Genomic DNA, 14,951 nt, shown 5'->3' on the forward strand with positions numbered 1-14,951 from the left:
GGACGCCCGCCCGCCCCCTCTGCTCAGATGTCAGTTCAAAGGGCAGGACAAGGTAGGGTCTCCTGCGCCCCCGCAGATAACCTTCAGGCCCCAGGTGACCCTGCCGTTCTGTGCTGCAGCTTTGGGGAGAGCTGAGTAGGGACGCCAGGCTGGAGGGTTCCCGGGAGTTGCCCACCAGGATCCTTTGGGAGCTGGGTCCTGACTGAGACGCGGGGGTCGGGAGAGCGCCCGGGAGCACCAGGACAGCGGAGGAAAGTTGGGTGCCCAGGCTGTGACGTCGGGAGCGCGGAACCCGGAGCCGATGTCCGCGTTCATGAATATGCACGAGCCACCTCCCTCCCTCCGTGACGTCACGGGCCGTCCCGGGGTGAGCGCCGGAGCCGCTCCGGGTCCGCGCCAGTGAGCGCGGCTGCTGCCTGCGAGCGAGCTGCGTGGCGGCGGGAACCGGGGCCGAGCGCGGCGGCGGCGGCGGCAGCGGCGACGGGAGAAGCGCACCCAGCGGGCACAGAGAGCCGGCCCGCGGTGCGGCGGGGACCAGCCGGCAAGGGCCAGTGCGGTCTGTAGGCGGCGGTTGCAGCTCCTTGGCGGCGGCTGCAAGGATGCTGCCTGGGAGGCTATGCTGGGTGCCGCTCCTGCTGTCGCTGGGCGTGGGGAGCGGCAGCGGCGGTGGCGGCGACAGCCGGCGGCGCCGCCTCCTCGCAGCTAAAGGTGGGTGCTGGGGAAGTTTTCTCTGGTCAGAAGGGAAACAGGGCAGGCTTGAGGGTGAAAGCGGCAAGGACCCCGGCTCATGCTGGCTTTGTCTGTCCCCCTTGCCGCAGCTTCTCCAGCCTCTGCGCACCCGGGATCCCCGAAGTCAGCGCCCTGCGCAGAGGACCAGAAGGGTTCCACCCGCAGACGCCGGCCCTACCTCTGGGCGGGGTCCGGGGTCTGAGGAGAAGGCGAGGTCTGGGGAGTGCCGACAACTTTGGGGGCTGTCTGTGCCAGGGTGGGAGAGAAGTGGGGAGTCGTAAGCTCCGGCCCAAGGACAGCTGGAATAGGGCGCTGGCGCTACAGCTGGGAGAAGCAGGTGTCTGGTCCTTCCCTGGGGGAAGAATCAGCCAGCTACGCGTTTGGAGGAGGGAGCCTGGCTGTGACTTGTCTCCAAGCTCCCAGCTTCGGAATGGAATGGAAACCTGTAGGCTCCAGGGAAAAGCTCCCTGGCACTCCTCCGGCTCCCCCAGGGAATGCGCTCTTCCTGGTGGGCTGTGAAGTCTGGAAGAAGTGCGGGATGTGATGCTCCGCATTCTCCTGCTCCGCTCTGGTCCCTCAGAACCCAGACGCAGAATCTGGCGCCGCTCCCTCACCACCCAGTTCCTCTGAAGATCTTGACCTCCCCAGGAAGGAAGCTAGATCCCAGTGAACGCCTGGCTGTCAGGCGAGCACAGAAGCTGGCGAGCCCCAGACTTTGACAGCTGCCTGGGAGCTCTGGGAGGAGCGCTGGGGTGGGGGTGGGGGCCTGATCTGAAACAGAAGGTCTTGCTCCGACGAGGGGGTTGGGGAGACAGGTGAGGGAGGGCGGAGGTGGGGGGTCTTGGGAGGCGCTGTGGCAGATCCTGGCTGGTGCGCCCAGCTTGGTGATAACTTGTTGATTCTCTGCGACCCTGACCAGGAGGACTTGCCTTTGGCTTGAGGGCTGTAGCTAAATCTGCCCAGTGATAATGTGGGCGTACCTGGTCCAGCTCATCAGGGGTCAGAGAGGCTTGCAGCCCATCGGAAAAAGGGCTCCTTATTAGAGACAACATGCTTTGGAGTCAGGATTTGAACTGTAGCTTACCGCTAGCTCCGGGAAGGGAACGCCTATCTGGTGGAATGAATCCGGAGTGTGAGGAGAGCGGGAGACAGGCAGTTCGCCTTGTCAGGGCCTTGAACTGCCTTTTCAGTAACTTAGGTGTGTTCCATTTGAGAAGAATAGGGGGGCTTCTGTTTATCTGCAATCTTTATTTTTTTTTTTGTCATGGCATAGTTTTGAACGGATTGTATAAGCACACATCCTATATATTTTCAGTAGATGTTTTTTTCATGGTGTATCTTTGATAGTTTCTTTTTTAGAAAGACAAAGAAAAACTCTTTATAAAAACGTCTCAAACTGTAGTGTGGCAAGTTGTTGCCGTTAGGAAGAAGTCAATCTGAGAGACCGTTGCTTTGATGAAAACAAGAAATGAAATTCTAAAATTTTTGTCTTCCTTTCCCACTGTAGACATTTTCTTATATAGGCAAATTACATTTTAAAAAGTTTTCATCGCTTTGTAGCAAAACAAATGGTATATTTATAAGCAGATGTCTACAAATGGGGCGGGGGGAGCACACAGCAAGGGAAGAAAGGGGCAGAAATCACTTGGAGGTCCTGGTGCACTTAATGCATTGCCGATTCTTAGGTCAGAATGGCAAGCTTCACGGAGGTGAGAGAGAGTTCAGAAAGAAAAAAAAATCTAGGCTTTCAGTGACTCGCTTTATGTAAATAATTATGTGCATTTAAACCAAAACCCCACTAAGAACATATCCATTTTTGCGGTTAAAAGCAGCCATTCGTCTTTGGTCTTTGCATTGTAAAAAGTTTATTGGCTCTGCAAAGTGCAAGTTGCTGTCTGATTCCCATTCTCTCCTCTTTTCTCCTTCAACCACTGGGGGGCTGCAAAGAGCTCTGTTTGCTGATATTTTTTTTTTTCCTTAAGACTAATGTGTAATATTTGATCACAACAGAGACATTTATTTTGACACTTTAGTTAGTATTTACAGGACCGGATTTCCTTTTTTACAATGCACTTGCATATTACATTTCCAAATCATATAATCCCTGAAGAATGTTTGGAATAATAAAGTGATATGCTTCATGTATAAATGTACCCTGCCTCTGATTTTGCCATTTTTGAGGTTCATATAATTATTATTCCCATCACTAAAAAGGCGAAAACTCAGGAAGACATGTGGAGAAGATTGAACAACGTTTTTTTTCTTCTTCCATACAATTCCATACTCACGTATAGAAGCAAATCAGGAGTGTGGCGTGAAGCTACCTGGCAGAGTTGAATGCCCCTTCTGAGCTCACAGCTTCGGGCTCGCGTACGAAGTCGTGTCTGCGGGGCACAGTTTGTACCTTTGTGTTCTTTGGTTCTTGCTTTAGGGAATCAAGCAGCTAATCCCTGACAACAGTTTGGGGCTTTCACAGAATCACTGACTTTCAGTACAAACATCTTTCCAATTTCAGAAATACTATAGTGGCCCAGCAGTTATTACCCCCTCCCTTTAACCATCCGTATCTTGACTATTCAGAAAAGATAAACACTTCTTGGAATCCCTGAAAAGCCTAGATCATATGCACATGTTCAATGAGCCAGGTGGGAAGACGTTGTGGACCCAGAATATCTCTGGGGGCACAGAAAGACTTGTCTTATCCAAGGAAAAGAAGACAATGCAATCTAGACAAACATCTTAAGGTTTGTACTGAATTTGGTAAAATGTCAGTACCTTAAGATCTCAAGGACCTGGTACACAGTCCCTTTTCTATCCCCAAGATATAGGCACAGAGGTCATTCAGGACAGCACTTGAGTATAAGTTATAGACCATCAGTCATTGTCATGCTCACCTGTGTGGCCAGGGCCTGGCTCAGTGCTCTGGAGGTTTCTGAGCAGTAGTAGAAGACCATCTCCAGCCCCTCCCACCCCTACCTTTCTTTAAAGAGCTTTTGTTCTAGTTAGACCAGATTTTTATATGAAAATTTTAAGGGAACAACAGCAGACAGAATTTGTCCAAAATGTATGCTCCAACTATGTGATGGAGACACAGACAAGGGAGGTGGGAGTGTGGAGACAAGGCTTACAAAAGCAGCATTTGGTAACAGGTAGGGGAGAGGACAAGGTGCAATTACGAGTATAGTGTAGCATAGTTGTACTAACTGCGTTGCAGTGTCCAACCTTTTTTCTTTTCCAGGCGTGCATTGAAAGAATAAGAGTTGTCTTGGGTCTCACATTAAATATATAAACATTCACAAAAACTAATGAGTAGGGAAAAAAGGTCTGTGCATAGTTTTTTGCTTATAGATAAGCAAAAAAGTCCTCTCGTGATCCACATGTGGTCTTCAGGCCACAGTTTGGATACTTCTGGACACTCCTGCCAGGGGTGCCTTCCTTAGTATGCATCCCTTTACTTGGGTTGTTCTTAACACTTGCAACACATGCAGAACCAGTGTTAGCCCATTTCACAGATGAAGCAACTGAGTCTGAGAGAGGGTAAATGACTTTCCAAGACCTCCCGCTAGAGGGTGTAGCACTGGGATGAGAATAAGAAAGGTCACTATGTTCAGTGCCCCTGATTTGTCAGGTAGTCTCCCTTTTGGTGTGGAAAGCAGATGGAGGAACCACAGGCCAGCTGAGCTGTTTGTGTCTCTGAGATACCCAGGAGCCCTTGTGCTCCTGTCCCCAGTGGTATGAAAGTCTAGGGCTGGCTAAAAGGGGTCTGAGGTGAGATGAGGAAAGTGGGCCTTGCTTTCATCTGTAGAAGACAGTGTTCTTGTGGGAGCAGCAGCCTTGTTCTCTCTCCCACAGCATCTTTGAATATTCCAGATTGCACATTGCAGAACTTCCTGCAGGGGCAAAGGCAGTATGGAACTTTTAGGGTGAATTGTCCTAAATCATCTTTGGCCAAGTAGCACGTATCTCCTAAGGATGTGACAGAATTATTTTTCTGACTGAAATACAAATGTCAGAAAGCCCCCAGCCAGGCATTGGAGTTGACTCTGACCTGCAGTTGTCCTGAATCACTGGTACTGGAATGTGCCCTTTCCCTGCCCTGGACCCTCTGGGCTAGAAGGTCACCTTCCTCAGCCTCATTCCCATTGCTCCTGAAGGCATGGCCACACTAGGACTTGGCCTTCCCTAGGAAGCTCGGGGGCTGGTCACTCCCAGAAAACCAGGCCTCTCTCTCCTGCATCTCCTTGCCTGACTCCAGGACTGGCCCTTTGCGCTCAGTCTGACTTTCTGTGTATCTCCAGGGCCTGGTTTCAAGATGAGAGATGAACCGTGAGTAATGAGCAGCTTAGCACTCACACCTGAGTGTGTCATTTTAGATGTGTTCTCCTCTCCTGTATTATGTAAAATTTGGGCTTAGTAGCTAGAGAAACCTGGGTTTCAAGCCTGGTCCTACCATTTTCTAGCTAGAGTTCTTAGACAAATTACTGTAACTTTTCATCCTCAGTTTTCTCATCTATAAGATGGGGAACCGAATTGAACACCAAGAAATGAAACTAACATCTTACAACCACCTAATCTTTGATAAACCAAACAAGAACTTACCTTGGGGGAAAGACTCCCTATTCAATAAATGGTGTTGGGAGAACTGGATGTCTACATGTAAAAGACTGAAACTGGACCCACACCTTTCCCCACTCACAAAAATTGATTCAAGATGGATAAAGGACTTAAATTTAAGGCATGAAACAATAAAAATCCTCAAAGAAAGCATAGGAAAAACACTGGAAGATATTGGCCTGGGGGAAGACTTCATGAAGAAGACTGCCATGGCAATTGCAACAACAACAAAAATAAACAAATGGGACTTCATTAAACTGAAAAGCTTCTGTACAGCTAAGGAGACAATAACCAAAGCAAAGAGACAACCTACACAATGGGAAAGGATATTTGCATATTTTCAATCAGACAAAAGCTTGATAACTAGGATCTATAGAGAACTCAAATTAATCCACATGAAAAAAGCCAACAATCCCTTATATCAATGGGCAAGAGACATGAATAGAACTTTCTCTAAAGATGACAGACGAATGGCTAACAAACACATGAAAAAATGTTCATCATCTCTATATATTAGAGAAATGCAAATCAAAACAACCCTGAGATATCATCTAACCCCAGTGAGAATGGCCCACATCACAAAATCTCAAAACTGCAGATGCTGGCGTGGATGTGGAGAGAAGGGAAGACTTTTACACTGCTGGTGGGACTGCAAACTAGTACAACCTTTCTGGAAGGAAGTATGGAGAAACCTCAAAGCACTCAACCTAGACCTCCCATTCGATCCTGCAATCCCATTACTGGGCATCTACCCAGAAGGAAAAAAATCCTTGTATCATAAGGACACTTGTACTAGACTGTTTATTGCAGCTCAATTTACCATTGCCAAAATGTGGAAACAGCGTAAATGCCCACCAACCCAGGAATGGATTAACAAGCTGTGGTATATGTATACCATGGAATACTATTCAGGTATTAAAAAAAATGGAGACTTTACATCCTTTGTATTAACCTGGATGGAAGTGGAAGACATTATTCTTAGTAAAGCATCACAAAAATGGAGAAGCATGAATCCTATGTACTCAATCTTGATATGAGGACAATTAATGACAATTAAGTTTATGGGGGGGAAGCAGAAAGAGGGATGGAGGGAGGGGAGTGGGGCCTTAGTGTGTGTCACACTTTATGGGGGCAAGACATGATTGCAAGAGGGACTTTACCTAACAATTGCAATCAGTGTAACTGGCTTATTGTACCCTCAATGAATCCCCAACAATAAAAAAAAAAAAAAAAAAAAAAAGATGGGGAACCTGAGATCTAGCTTGTAAGGTGGTTGTCAGTTTGGTCTTTAGAAAGCATTTAGCCAAATTTGTGGCATGTAAAAGGCACAAAATATACCAAGACTTTAATTCTTGATTACCTAAATACCTGGTTCTAATATCTGAGATTTGATGAAATTTTCCCATTCTAAGTTCTTTGCGATTTAATGACTTTTGTCCTATCTTTGCTCAGCTCAGTTATCTTTGTTTCTCTGTCCCTCTCTCAGTGTATAGACAAGCGTTTGCATGTAAATGCCCTATGCAAATATAAATTCACATGCATGGACACATGGGTGCCTTTGAAACCGGTGCTCTAGCTGATTCATCTCAAAAACCCTGGCACTTAACCCAGGGCCAGCTCCCAGTAAACGGCAGCAGTGCTTACTTTATAAATAAATACGCAGGTGTGTCTCCATGTGGCAGTGCTGGTGTGGGAGGTTAGGGGCTTTGGAGGAAGAACTTCTATGGTATTATCAGGGCTGTAATGAAAGGTTCCCTGCCCAGTTAGCACTTCCCTTCAAGCACTTCTGTTCCAACAAACAGAGAAGCATACACTTTTGTATAAGACATTGACAACCTTTGTGATATGGCACAGGGTAACCAAAGCTATGACACTCAATAGATTGAGACAGATTATTTTATTATGTGTTATCTGACCCATTACTAATTGGACCCTGTGAAACAATTGCATAGGAAAGAGGTTTTGAGGATGGTCCGTGGTGGGGGAGGACGGAGCTAGGGGGAAGAGCACTGAGCTGAAGATCCTGGGGCTGAGTAGGACCGAGGATCGCACTGTGAGCTTTGGGGAAGAAACAGGCAGGAGGCGGGAAGAGATGCTGGGGTCAGAGGAGAATGCTTGGGATGGGAGGGAGGCCCTTCCAAACATGTACTGGGCCCTTTTTTTAGCCTTTTTAGCCAATAGCTATTTCTCAGCCTCTTGTATTCTCTGTGAGGGGAACAAAAAAAATAAAATTTGTTATCAAAGAGGTCAAGCTTTGTCTAGGGCAAATATCACACATGACACAAATTATTGTAGAACTTGGTAGCTTCTGGGAACATGATAGATTTTTATATCACAGGCCTAAAAACATCTTGTAGGAAAAGATGAAATTGGGAAGGATAGAGGTCAGGAAAGTTTTATGGAGAAAATGAAAGGGGTTTTGATGGGTGAGTAGCGGGAGGGGAAGAAAATGGAAACAAAAGGTGGAAAGAGTGATTAGAAGTGGCAAAGAGGAAGCTTAGCCAGGGTTGAATATATTTCTGCATACAGATTCCAGAGGTAATAAATACAACCACCAAGGTTTACTGAATACATGCTATGCACCACGCACTGTCTTGCACTTCATATGTATCGATTGGGTTGATTCTCACACCAATGTATAAAAGAGGCAAAACTACTGTCTCATTTGGAGAAAACCAAGTCATTGAAAAGTGAAGTCATTTGCATGAATTCTCACAGCTCAGAGGTAGTAGAACTGAAGTTGGTAGATTACTGCACAGAATGGTGTGCTAAACACAGATTCCCCACACCACACAGCTTTATCTGCCAGAGTGATGTGATGTTTGCTCGAGGAAGGCTCTGAGCAAGGTCAGAGAGGCCCTGCTGCTCCAGAAGGCATCTCCTTGCTATCCAACAATATTTGTTTGGGTTCACTTCAAAATTGCTGAAAGAGTAGTTTCTTTGGAAGCTATACTCTCTTTTTCAGTTCTCAATCAGGAATGAGCATGGCTTGTCTCTTCTTTACCAGGCAGCTTGAAGCCTTCATCCGTGCCCCAGTCATGCCTGGCCTCAAATAGCGAAGGCAGCTGTATGCATTGAATGATCTTGGAACTGTGGAGCAGAGGAGAGGGTTTCTTGTACCAGAAAGTCCACTCCAGTCTCCAGCCAGCAGGCCTCTGTGCCTAATGTGGTCACTCCTTTGGGCTAAACATTGCCCTCTTCTGACTCTTTTTTTAAATTAAGAAAAAGGATGACAAAGGGATACTGAAAAGTGTGTGTGGCAAGGATGGGAGGAGATGGTGTAAGAGGAGCAGGTACCTGTCTGCTCACCAAGGTTGCCTTTGCTTCTACCCTCACTGCAGGACTTTATATATGGCAATAGGATTTTTCACAAATACTTATTTTGTAGGTTGAGAGATGGACATCATGGCATACAACAGCAGAATAGACTGCATGTAGGTGGCTGTAATCTAGCACCAGGAAGCCAGCAAGGTGAGCCAGGCGATGTCTTGGCTCAGGGCCACCTGAAGCTCACATCTCTCACTGCTTAGTTTTTTAACAGAAGAGGCAACTCGTCTCCAGCACCATCTCAAGATCTTGCTTCTCTCCAGGCCAAGACCCTCTACTCACAGCAGTCTTCTTCAGTGGCATCTCTGGCCCTGACCAATAATTTTTCTCTTTGAGCCCTTCACGCTACCCAAGGCTCACTCAATGTCTGTTTCTTTAAGGATGCCCCAGGGTCCCATCAGCCCCATGTGTCCCAACTCAAGCACTCATCTTCCTTCCAAGAATCTGCTGCTTCCTCTGTGGTGTCTGTTTGGTGTCTGTCTCAGCATGATTGTCTCTCCACAGATGTCACCCCCCACCCTTTATCATGCCCATGCCCATCTAGATCCTCTCTTCCATTCCCAGTGCTGGAACTTCCTTGTTCCATCTTCTGCAAATGAAAGTACTAGGTCTCATCTTGACTCTTTCTCTGTCCTACTCATCACATTGCTGTCAGGATGGTGGCAGGAACATCAGTCCTACCAGGCCTACAAGAAATTCCAACCTAGTCTTCATAAATTCTGTCCTTTATCATCCATACTAGGGTCTGTAAGGATCCCAGGGTTTTGAGAATAGCTTAATATTCTTGGAATTGCCTCAAGTTTCCATCCCTCACAGGTTGTTACCACTTGCTCATGATGCCCATCGTCTGGACAGCATAGCCCCTTGAGGTTCTGGGCTCTTTACTCCCAAAGGTAACGGAGTCTTTGTCACTAGCACCTGGAGTCTACTTCTCATGCCACATTCCAGCCACTGTCCTGAGGATGCTGCCACCATCAGGGAATGAGAGAAGGACCAGGAGATAATTAGACCTTTTCAGTTTTAGGGTAGCTGCACCCAAACCTCCCCTCGTCCACCTTTCCCATCCTTACCATGACTTCAATAAGGAGCCCAGACATTCACAGAGCAAAGGCCAGAACAGGAGATGTCACGCTTCCTCAGATGCGAGGATGCACAGGGCCAGGCTGCCTTCACAGCTCAGGCGGACACAGCCCTGCTGACAGACCTCCCGGGAGAAACACCAGACCTCCTGATATAGATTCTAGACTCTCCAGCCTGTCATAAAAGCCTGTTAATGGTTTTGCCTCTGGTTTCTTATTTGGCCTCCTCTCTTCTCAATGAGCTTTCCAGAAATTTCTAAATAATAAATACTTCTGCCTTTCAAAAACTTACTATGTGCCACACACTGTTCAGAGCACTTTATAGATACCAACTCATACAGCTTCAGTGACGTGTGTGCTCCTATTGGTGAAAAAAATGAGGCAAGGAAGGTTAAGCCATTTACCTGGTTCATCGAACTAGTAACAACGGTTTGAATTGAAAAGTCTAGTTTCAGAGTCTACTCTCTTATCCACTGTGCCAGTAATAATTTTCAAACCTGGGTGCATAACAGAGCCACTTGAGAGAGTTTTAAAAACAACAATGATGCCTGGAACCCACCCCTCAGGGATTCTGTCTTAATTGCTCTGGGGCAGGAGCTGAGGATCTGGGCAAAGCTCTCCAGTGTTGGCTCAGTTCCCATTGCACAGTGGTTACGGTGCCAGACACATACACCCAGCTGGTGGTTCAAACCCGGCCCGGACCAGCTAAACAACTGCAACAAAAAAAATAGCCAGGTGTTGTGGTCAGCGCCTATAGTCCCAGCTACTTGGGAGACTGAGGCAAGAGACTTACTGGAGCCCAAGAGTTGGAGGTTGCTGTGAGCTGTGATGCCACAGTGGTCTACTGGGGGCGACATAGTAAGACTCTATCTCAAAAAAAAAAAAAGCTCTCCAGTGTTTCTGATGCCCAGCTACGGCTGCAAAGCTCTCTGATGAAGTGCGCGGCTTCTTCCAACTGAGTGCTGCTCCCAGGTGGAAGGAAGCCTGTGCTTAGTTTTCTCCCGTCCTGCATTTGTTTTCCCATCGAAGCACCTGTTGCCTTCTTACTCCCTGGCTGTGAGCTTTTCTGGGGAAAGCATCCTGCTCACCCCTGTGTGACCAGTGCCCAGAACACTTCTCTGGCCAACACGCCTGCCTGTGGTCTGGGGAGGAGCTCCCTTTAGGTTTTCCCTCCAGTCATCTGACCCCCCCTCCCCACCAAATCAACTGGCAGCATTCAGTCTATAAAGGTTTAAAGTGCTCAGTCCTGCAGATGAGTCAGGAGAACATTAACCATGCCAAAATGGGTTAAGCAAATAATGTAACCTAATTGTATGCCCCCTCATATTAATCCAAAATTTAAAAAAATATATGGTTAGCAGTTGGGCCCAGCAGATGCCACTGGAACTCTCACTCAGAAAAGCTGTAAAGCAGTGGTCCTCAGCCTTCCTAATGCCGCCATGTGACGCACAGGCTGAGAACCGCTGCCGTAAAGGCTGTTCTCATTGTTTCTAAGAATGCCTGACTGGCTAAACTGTGCTTCCTATGAAATCACTGCTTTGTCACATGAAGGTTGCCGATTTTTTTTAGGCAAATCCTTTTTGTGACTTCTGCCACTTTGCATTTCCATGATGTTCGTTTCATACGCAGTTAAATCTGCAGCCTTTAATCAAGTCTGACTAGAGGACCACTGTGGAGCATCAAGGAAGGCCACAGTCTCCGATTCCTGCGTCCTGGGATCAGCAGTGAGCTGTGAGGTTTGGGACAAATCACTCAGCCTCTCTTGGTGTCTGTTTTTCCACATGCAGAAAGGACTCGACAGCAACTTCCTCTTCTACCCAAGAAAGTTTTGAGGGTCCAAATAGAAGTGGCTATGAATGCCCTTTCAAGGGACAAAATGCCTAAAAAAGTAAGGTGACCATATTTAAGAAGTTTGTTCTGAAACTCTGGGACTTAAGCCCCTCCAAATAAACCTCTGCATCTTTCTCCTTCTATGCTGCTTCACAAATCTAGTAAATTATCTTTTCAGGAGAAGTCTGAATTTAGCGCGAGTCGCTTCCCAGTTCTCTGCTGTACAGCCTGTGTATGTCACACAGCTGGGAGTCACCATGGTTACACAACAACTGCAGCAGTTGCAGGCCCATAAATTCTCAGGAAGAACCAGTCAAAATTGTTAATATTATATCAAATTGATGTGTCTTTTTCCAATTTGCATGGATAACTGCATTGCAGCAAATTAATTAAAACAGATAAATGTTAATCTAATGCATGTCTCCTTGTAATTAATGAAATATAACCATTACGGGGGCATTTGATTTATTATTTTAATTTACAAAATGCTGTATTCTCCTATAAAGTTAGATGTAGTAATAGGAGAAGCTGACCCATATATAGCATTAAGAAAAATAATCACATTTCTATAAATTAATCACTCTCTAAAAGGATATAGTTCATTAACACCCTGAACTGAAAGTGTTAGATGTAAATGAGATTAACCTTTTTAGTGACACTTCCATTTATATTGCGCATTCTCTTCAAACTCAAAGCACTTTACATATATTAATTCAATTAACCCTCCCCAGACCCTTGTTAAGTAAGTACATATATCAAAGTTGGAAGGGAGGAGAAATGAAACCCTTCAAAAGTGTTGAAGTCCTGATCTCAGGATGTATTATTGATGCTTTTCTCTGCAGTAGTACAACGGATACAGATGTACATGGTTTGAGAACATAGGTAGGTGCCCACAATTTCTCTTACACTGGCAGGAAACACTTAGTATATCACCCCATGCCTGAAGCCCGAGATATTTCTGTCTGATGCTAAGGCCAAATGCCGTAAGGAAATTTCTCTTTTAATTAATCAAATGCTCCCAGCAACTCTGGGTTTGGTGGTAGACAGGTCATCTCCAAGTGGGTACAGGTGGCTGGACCTTAGTGCCCACCCCAGGCACCCAGAGGATCAGTGGGCCAGCTGCTGCCCCATCTCTACACTCTTTTCCTGACCTCTGGAAATGGAAGTCAGACTTGAACTCTTGAACAAGATGGTGAGATGGCCATGGGAAAAGAAACAAGGTGTGGCAGGGAGGTGGGGATGCAGGGGTTGGGGGATGGGAGGGAGGAGGCAGAACCTGTCTCAGACCTGCCTTGGCAACAGGCAAAGGCCACTGTGCCTTCACCTTCTGAGGTGGACGGTAAGGACTAGTATTGTCTGTTTAGCCTAAAATTGTGTTTCTCAAGGGAAATTTCTGAGTGAGATCTGTGTCTTCTGCTGTTGCTGGTCACTAGGAATACCCTCTCTTTATGAGGTTGGGCCTCTTGGGAGCAGTCACTGTGGTCATTGCTCAGGCCTCCTGGAGACAGAAACACAGCTGGGGAGGGGAAGTGTAGAAGATGCAGGGGACACTGCAAGCCTTGTTATGGCTTGGCTGGATGTGTGTTTGGTGGCTTGAGGTTCTGAATGATCAGTTTCCCAACTCTTTCTGCTTCTTCTATTGTCAAACTCACAAGCACTCCCCTGGGGGCTGATTTGCACTTTGTTCCACACCAGGCACCTTTGAAATGGAGTGCTTCTCAGACAACAGCCACCCTGCAGCTACAGGTTCCAAACCTACCCAGGGTGGTGGTCAACCCAAAGGAATGAGTCACTAATGGTGAGACATGAAATCAAGTGTAAGAAAAATGTTTTACAATGTGGAAGATTCTTCTGTCCTGCCTCTGTACTTAGGAAATCCCTTACTTTGATCTTCTCAGCAAACATGTAAGGACATTTCAAGCTCACAGTCCTCGAATCACACCTAGCTGTGCTCTGCCAACGCTCTTTGGGCACATTATCCCATCTTCTGTCCTCTAAGCACTGCCTTGGAGGGATTAAAAACTGGGGCTGGTGCAGTGGCTCATAACTGTAATTCTAGCAGTCTGGGAAGCTGAGGAGAGTGGATCCTCTGAGCTCAGGAGTTCGAGACCAGCCTGAGCGAGAGTGAGACCCCCATCTCTACTAAAAATAGAAAAATTAGCCAGGCATAGTGGTGCATGCCTGTAGTCCCAGCTACTCACTCGGGAGGCTAAGGTAAGAGGATTGCTTGAGCCTAAGAGTGTGAGGCTGCTATGAGCCATGGTGCCACAACACTCTACCCAGGGTGACAGAGTGAGATTCTGTCTTAAAAAAGGGGGAGGGAGGATTTAGAGCCAAGAACTAAAAGACAGGTTATCACTCAGGCAACTCTCAGAGAGGCTGGAGAATGAGAAAAAGTATTCAGTTTGAATTCAAGGTATTGTAAAGAGATTTTTCCTTTGTGTGTGTGTGTTTCTGCTTGTAGGAGGGCAGATGGTCATTTGGAGCAGGAAAGAAGGCTAAAATCACTCATAATCAGAATAAAAACAATTTCACAACTGAGAGCTAGATTTCACCTTCCTAACTTTCTTTTTGTTGTTTTCTTTTTTCTTTTCCAAAGGAAAACCAATTATTTAGGCTTTATTGCACCATCATCAGAAATGTCAAGATGGCTGTGTCTTGCTTGAGTATAATTTTCAAAAGACTTTTTAGTGATTTACTTGTCTTTTAATTAGAAGTCGTGAATAAAGCATTTTTTATTGCACTTGCATCTTTTTCTCTTTTCGAACAATCCTTCCTCCCTTCTACCCTGATCTTCCAGAATTTAAATTCCAGTCCTCCTAGGGAGAGAAACTCAAGTCAGGGACCAGAGAAAAATCTTCACTTGAAGCTGTGGCTCTTCCTGGAGTTTTGCTTGTGACATGTCCCACTGCCACTTTGCCCCAAAGCTCGCTGCAGGAGGGGAGGTCTGGCAGAATCATCACATCAACCCACAGCACCCCATTGGCCCCCCGTTTCTCTATCCTGCTATATCTCTTCCCAGCCCCGCCCTCAGGATCTATCTTTTTGTCCAGGGGGCACCAAGACTGCTTTTGACAGTAGAGTTTACTGCTCCCAAGAAGCACACCTAAAATACTACCCACAATGATGAGAATCCTCATCATCCCAGCTTTATAATACATGCTTTCTCAATCCCAGAAAACGTTGCTAATTTTCTTGATCGGAACCACCCAGTCTTAGTAAGACAGGGCGCTTGCTAGGAATCATCACCTTAAAACAAGTCATCTGGTTTACGCTTCCAAACAAGTAGGCTCCTATGTAGGAAATTTGGAGCTGCTAGTGCCTTGGTCTCAACTCTACAAGACACTGGTATCTGTGGGCTCTGCTTACATC

The 14,951-nt window shown here is 46.5% G+C and overlaps 1 protein-coding gene across 1 annotated transcript in view; it reads left to right on the plus strand.

The window, feature by feature from the left end:
- Window positions 1-404: 404 nt before the first annotated feature.
- Window positions 405-14,951, plus strand: part of CLSTN2 (calsyntenin 2) — a 658,979-nt gene continuing 644,432 nt past the window's right edge. The window contains exon 1 of the mRNA XM_053600197.1: window positions 405-708. Coding sequence (XP_053456172.1) covers window positions 600-708 — 109 coding nt within the window. The 5' untranslated portion in view covers window positions 405-599. The remainder of the gene's footprint in view (window positions 709-14,951) is intronic.

This window comes from Nycticebus coucang, chromosome 8 (genome assembly GCF_027406575.1).
Source record: "Nycticebus coucang isolate mNycCou1 chromosome 8, mNycCou1.pri, whole genome shotgun sequence".
Classification (NCBI taxonomy): Eukaryota; Metazoa; Chordata; class Mammalia; order Primates; family Lorisidae; genus Nycticebus; species Nycticebus coucang.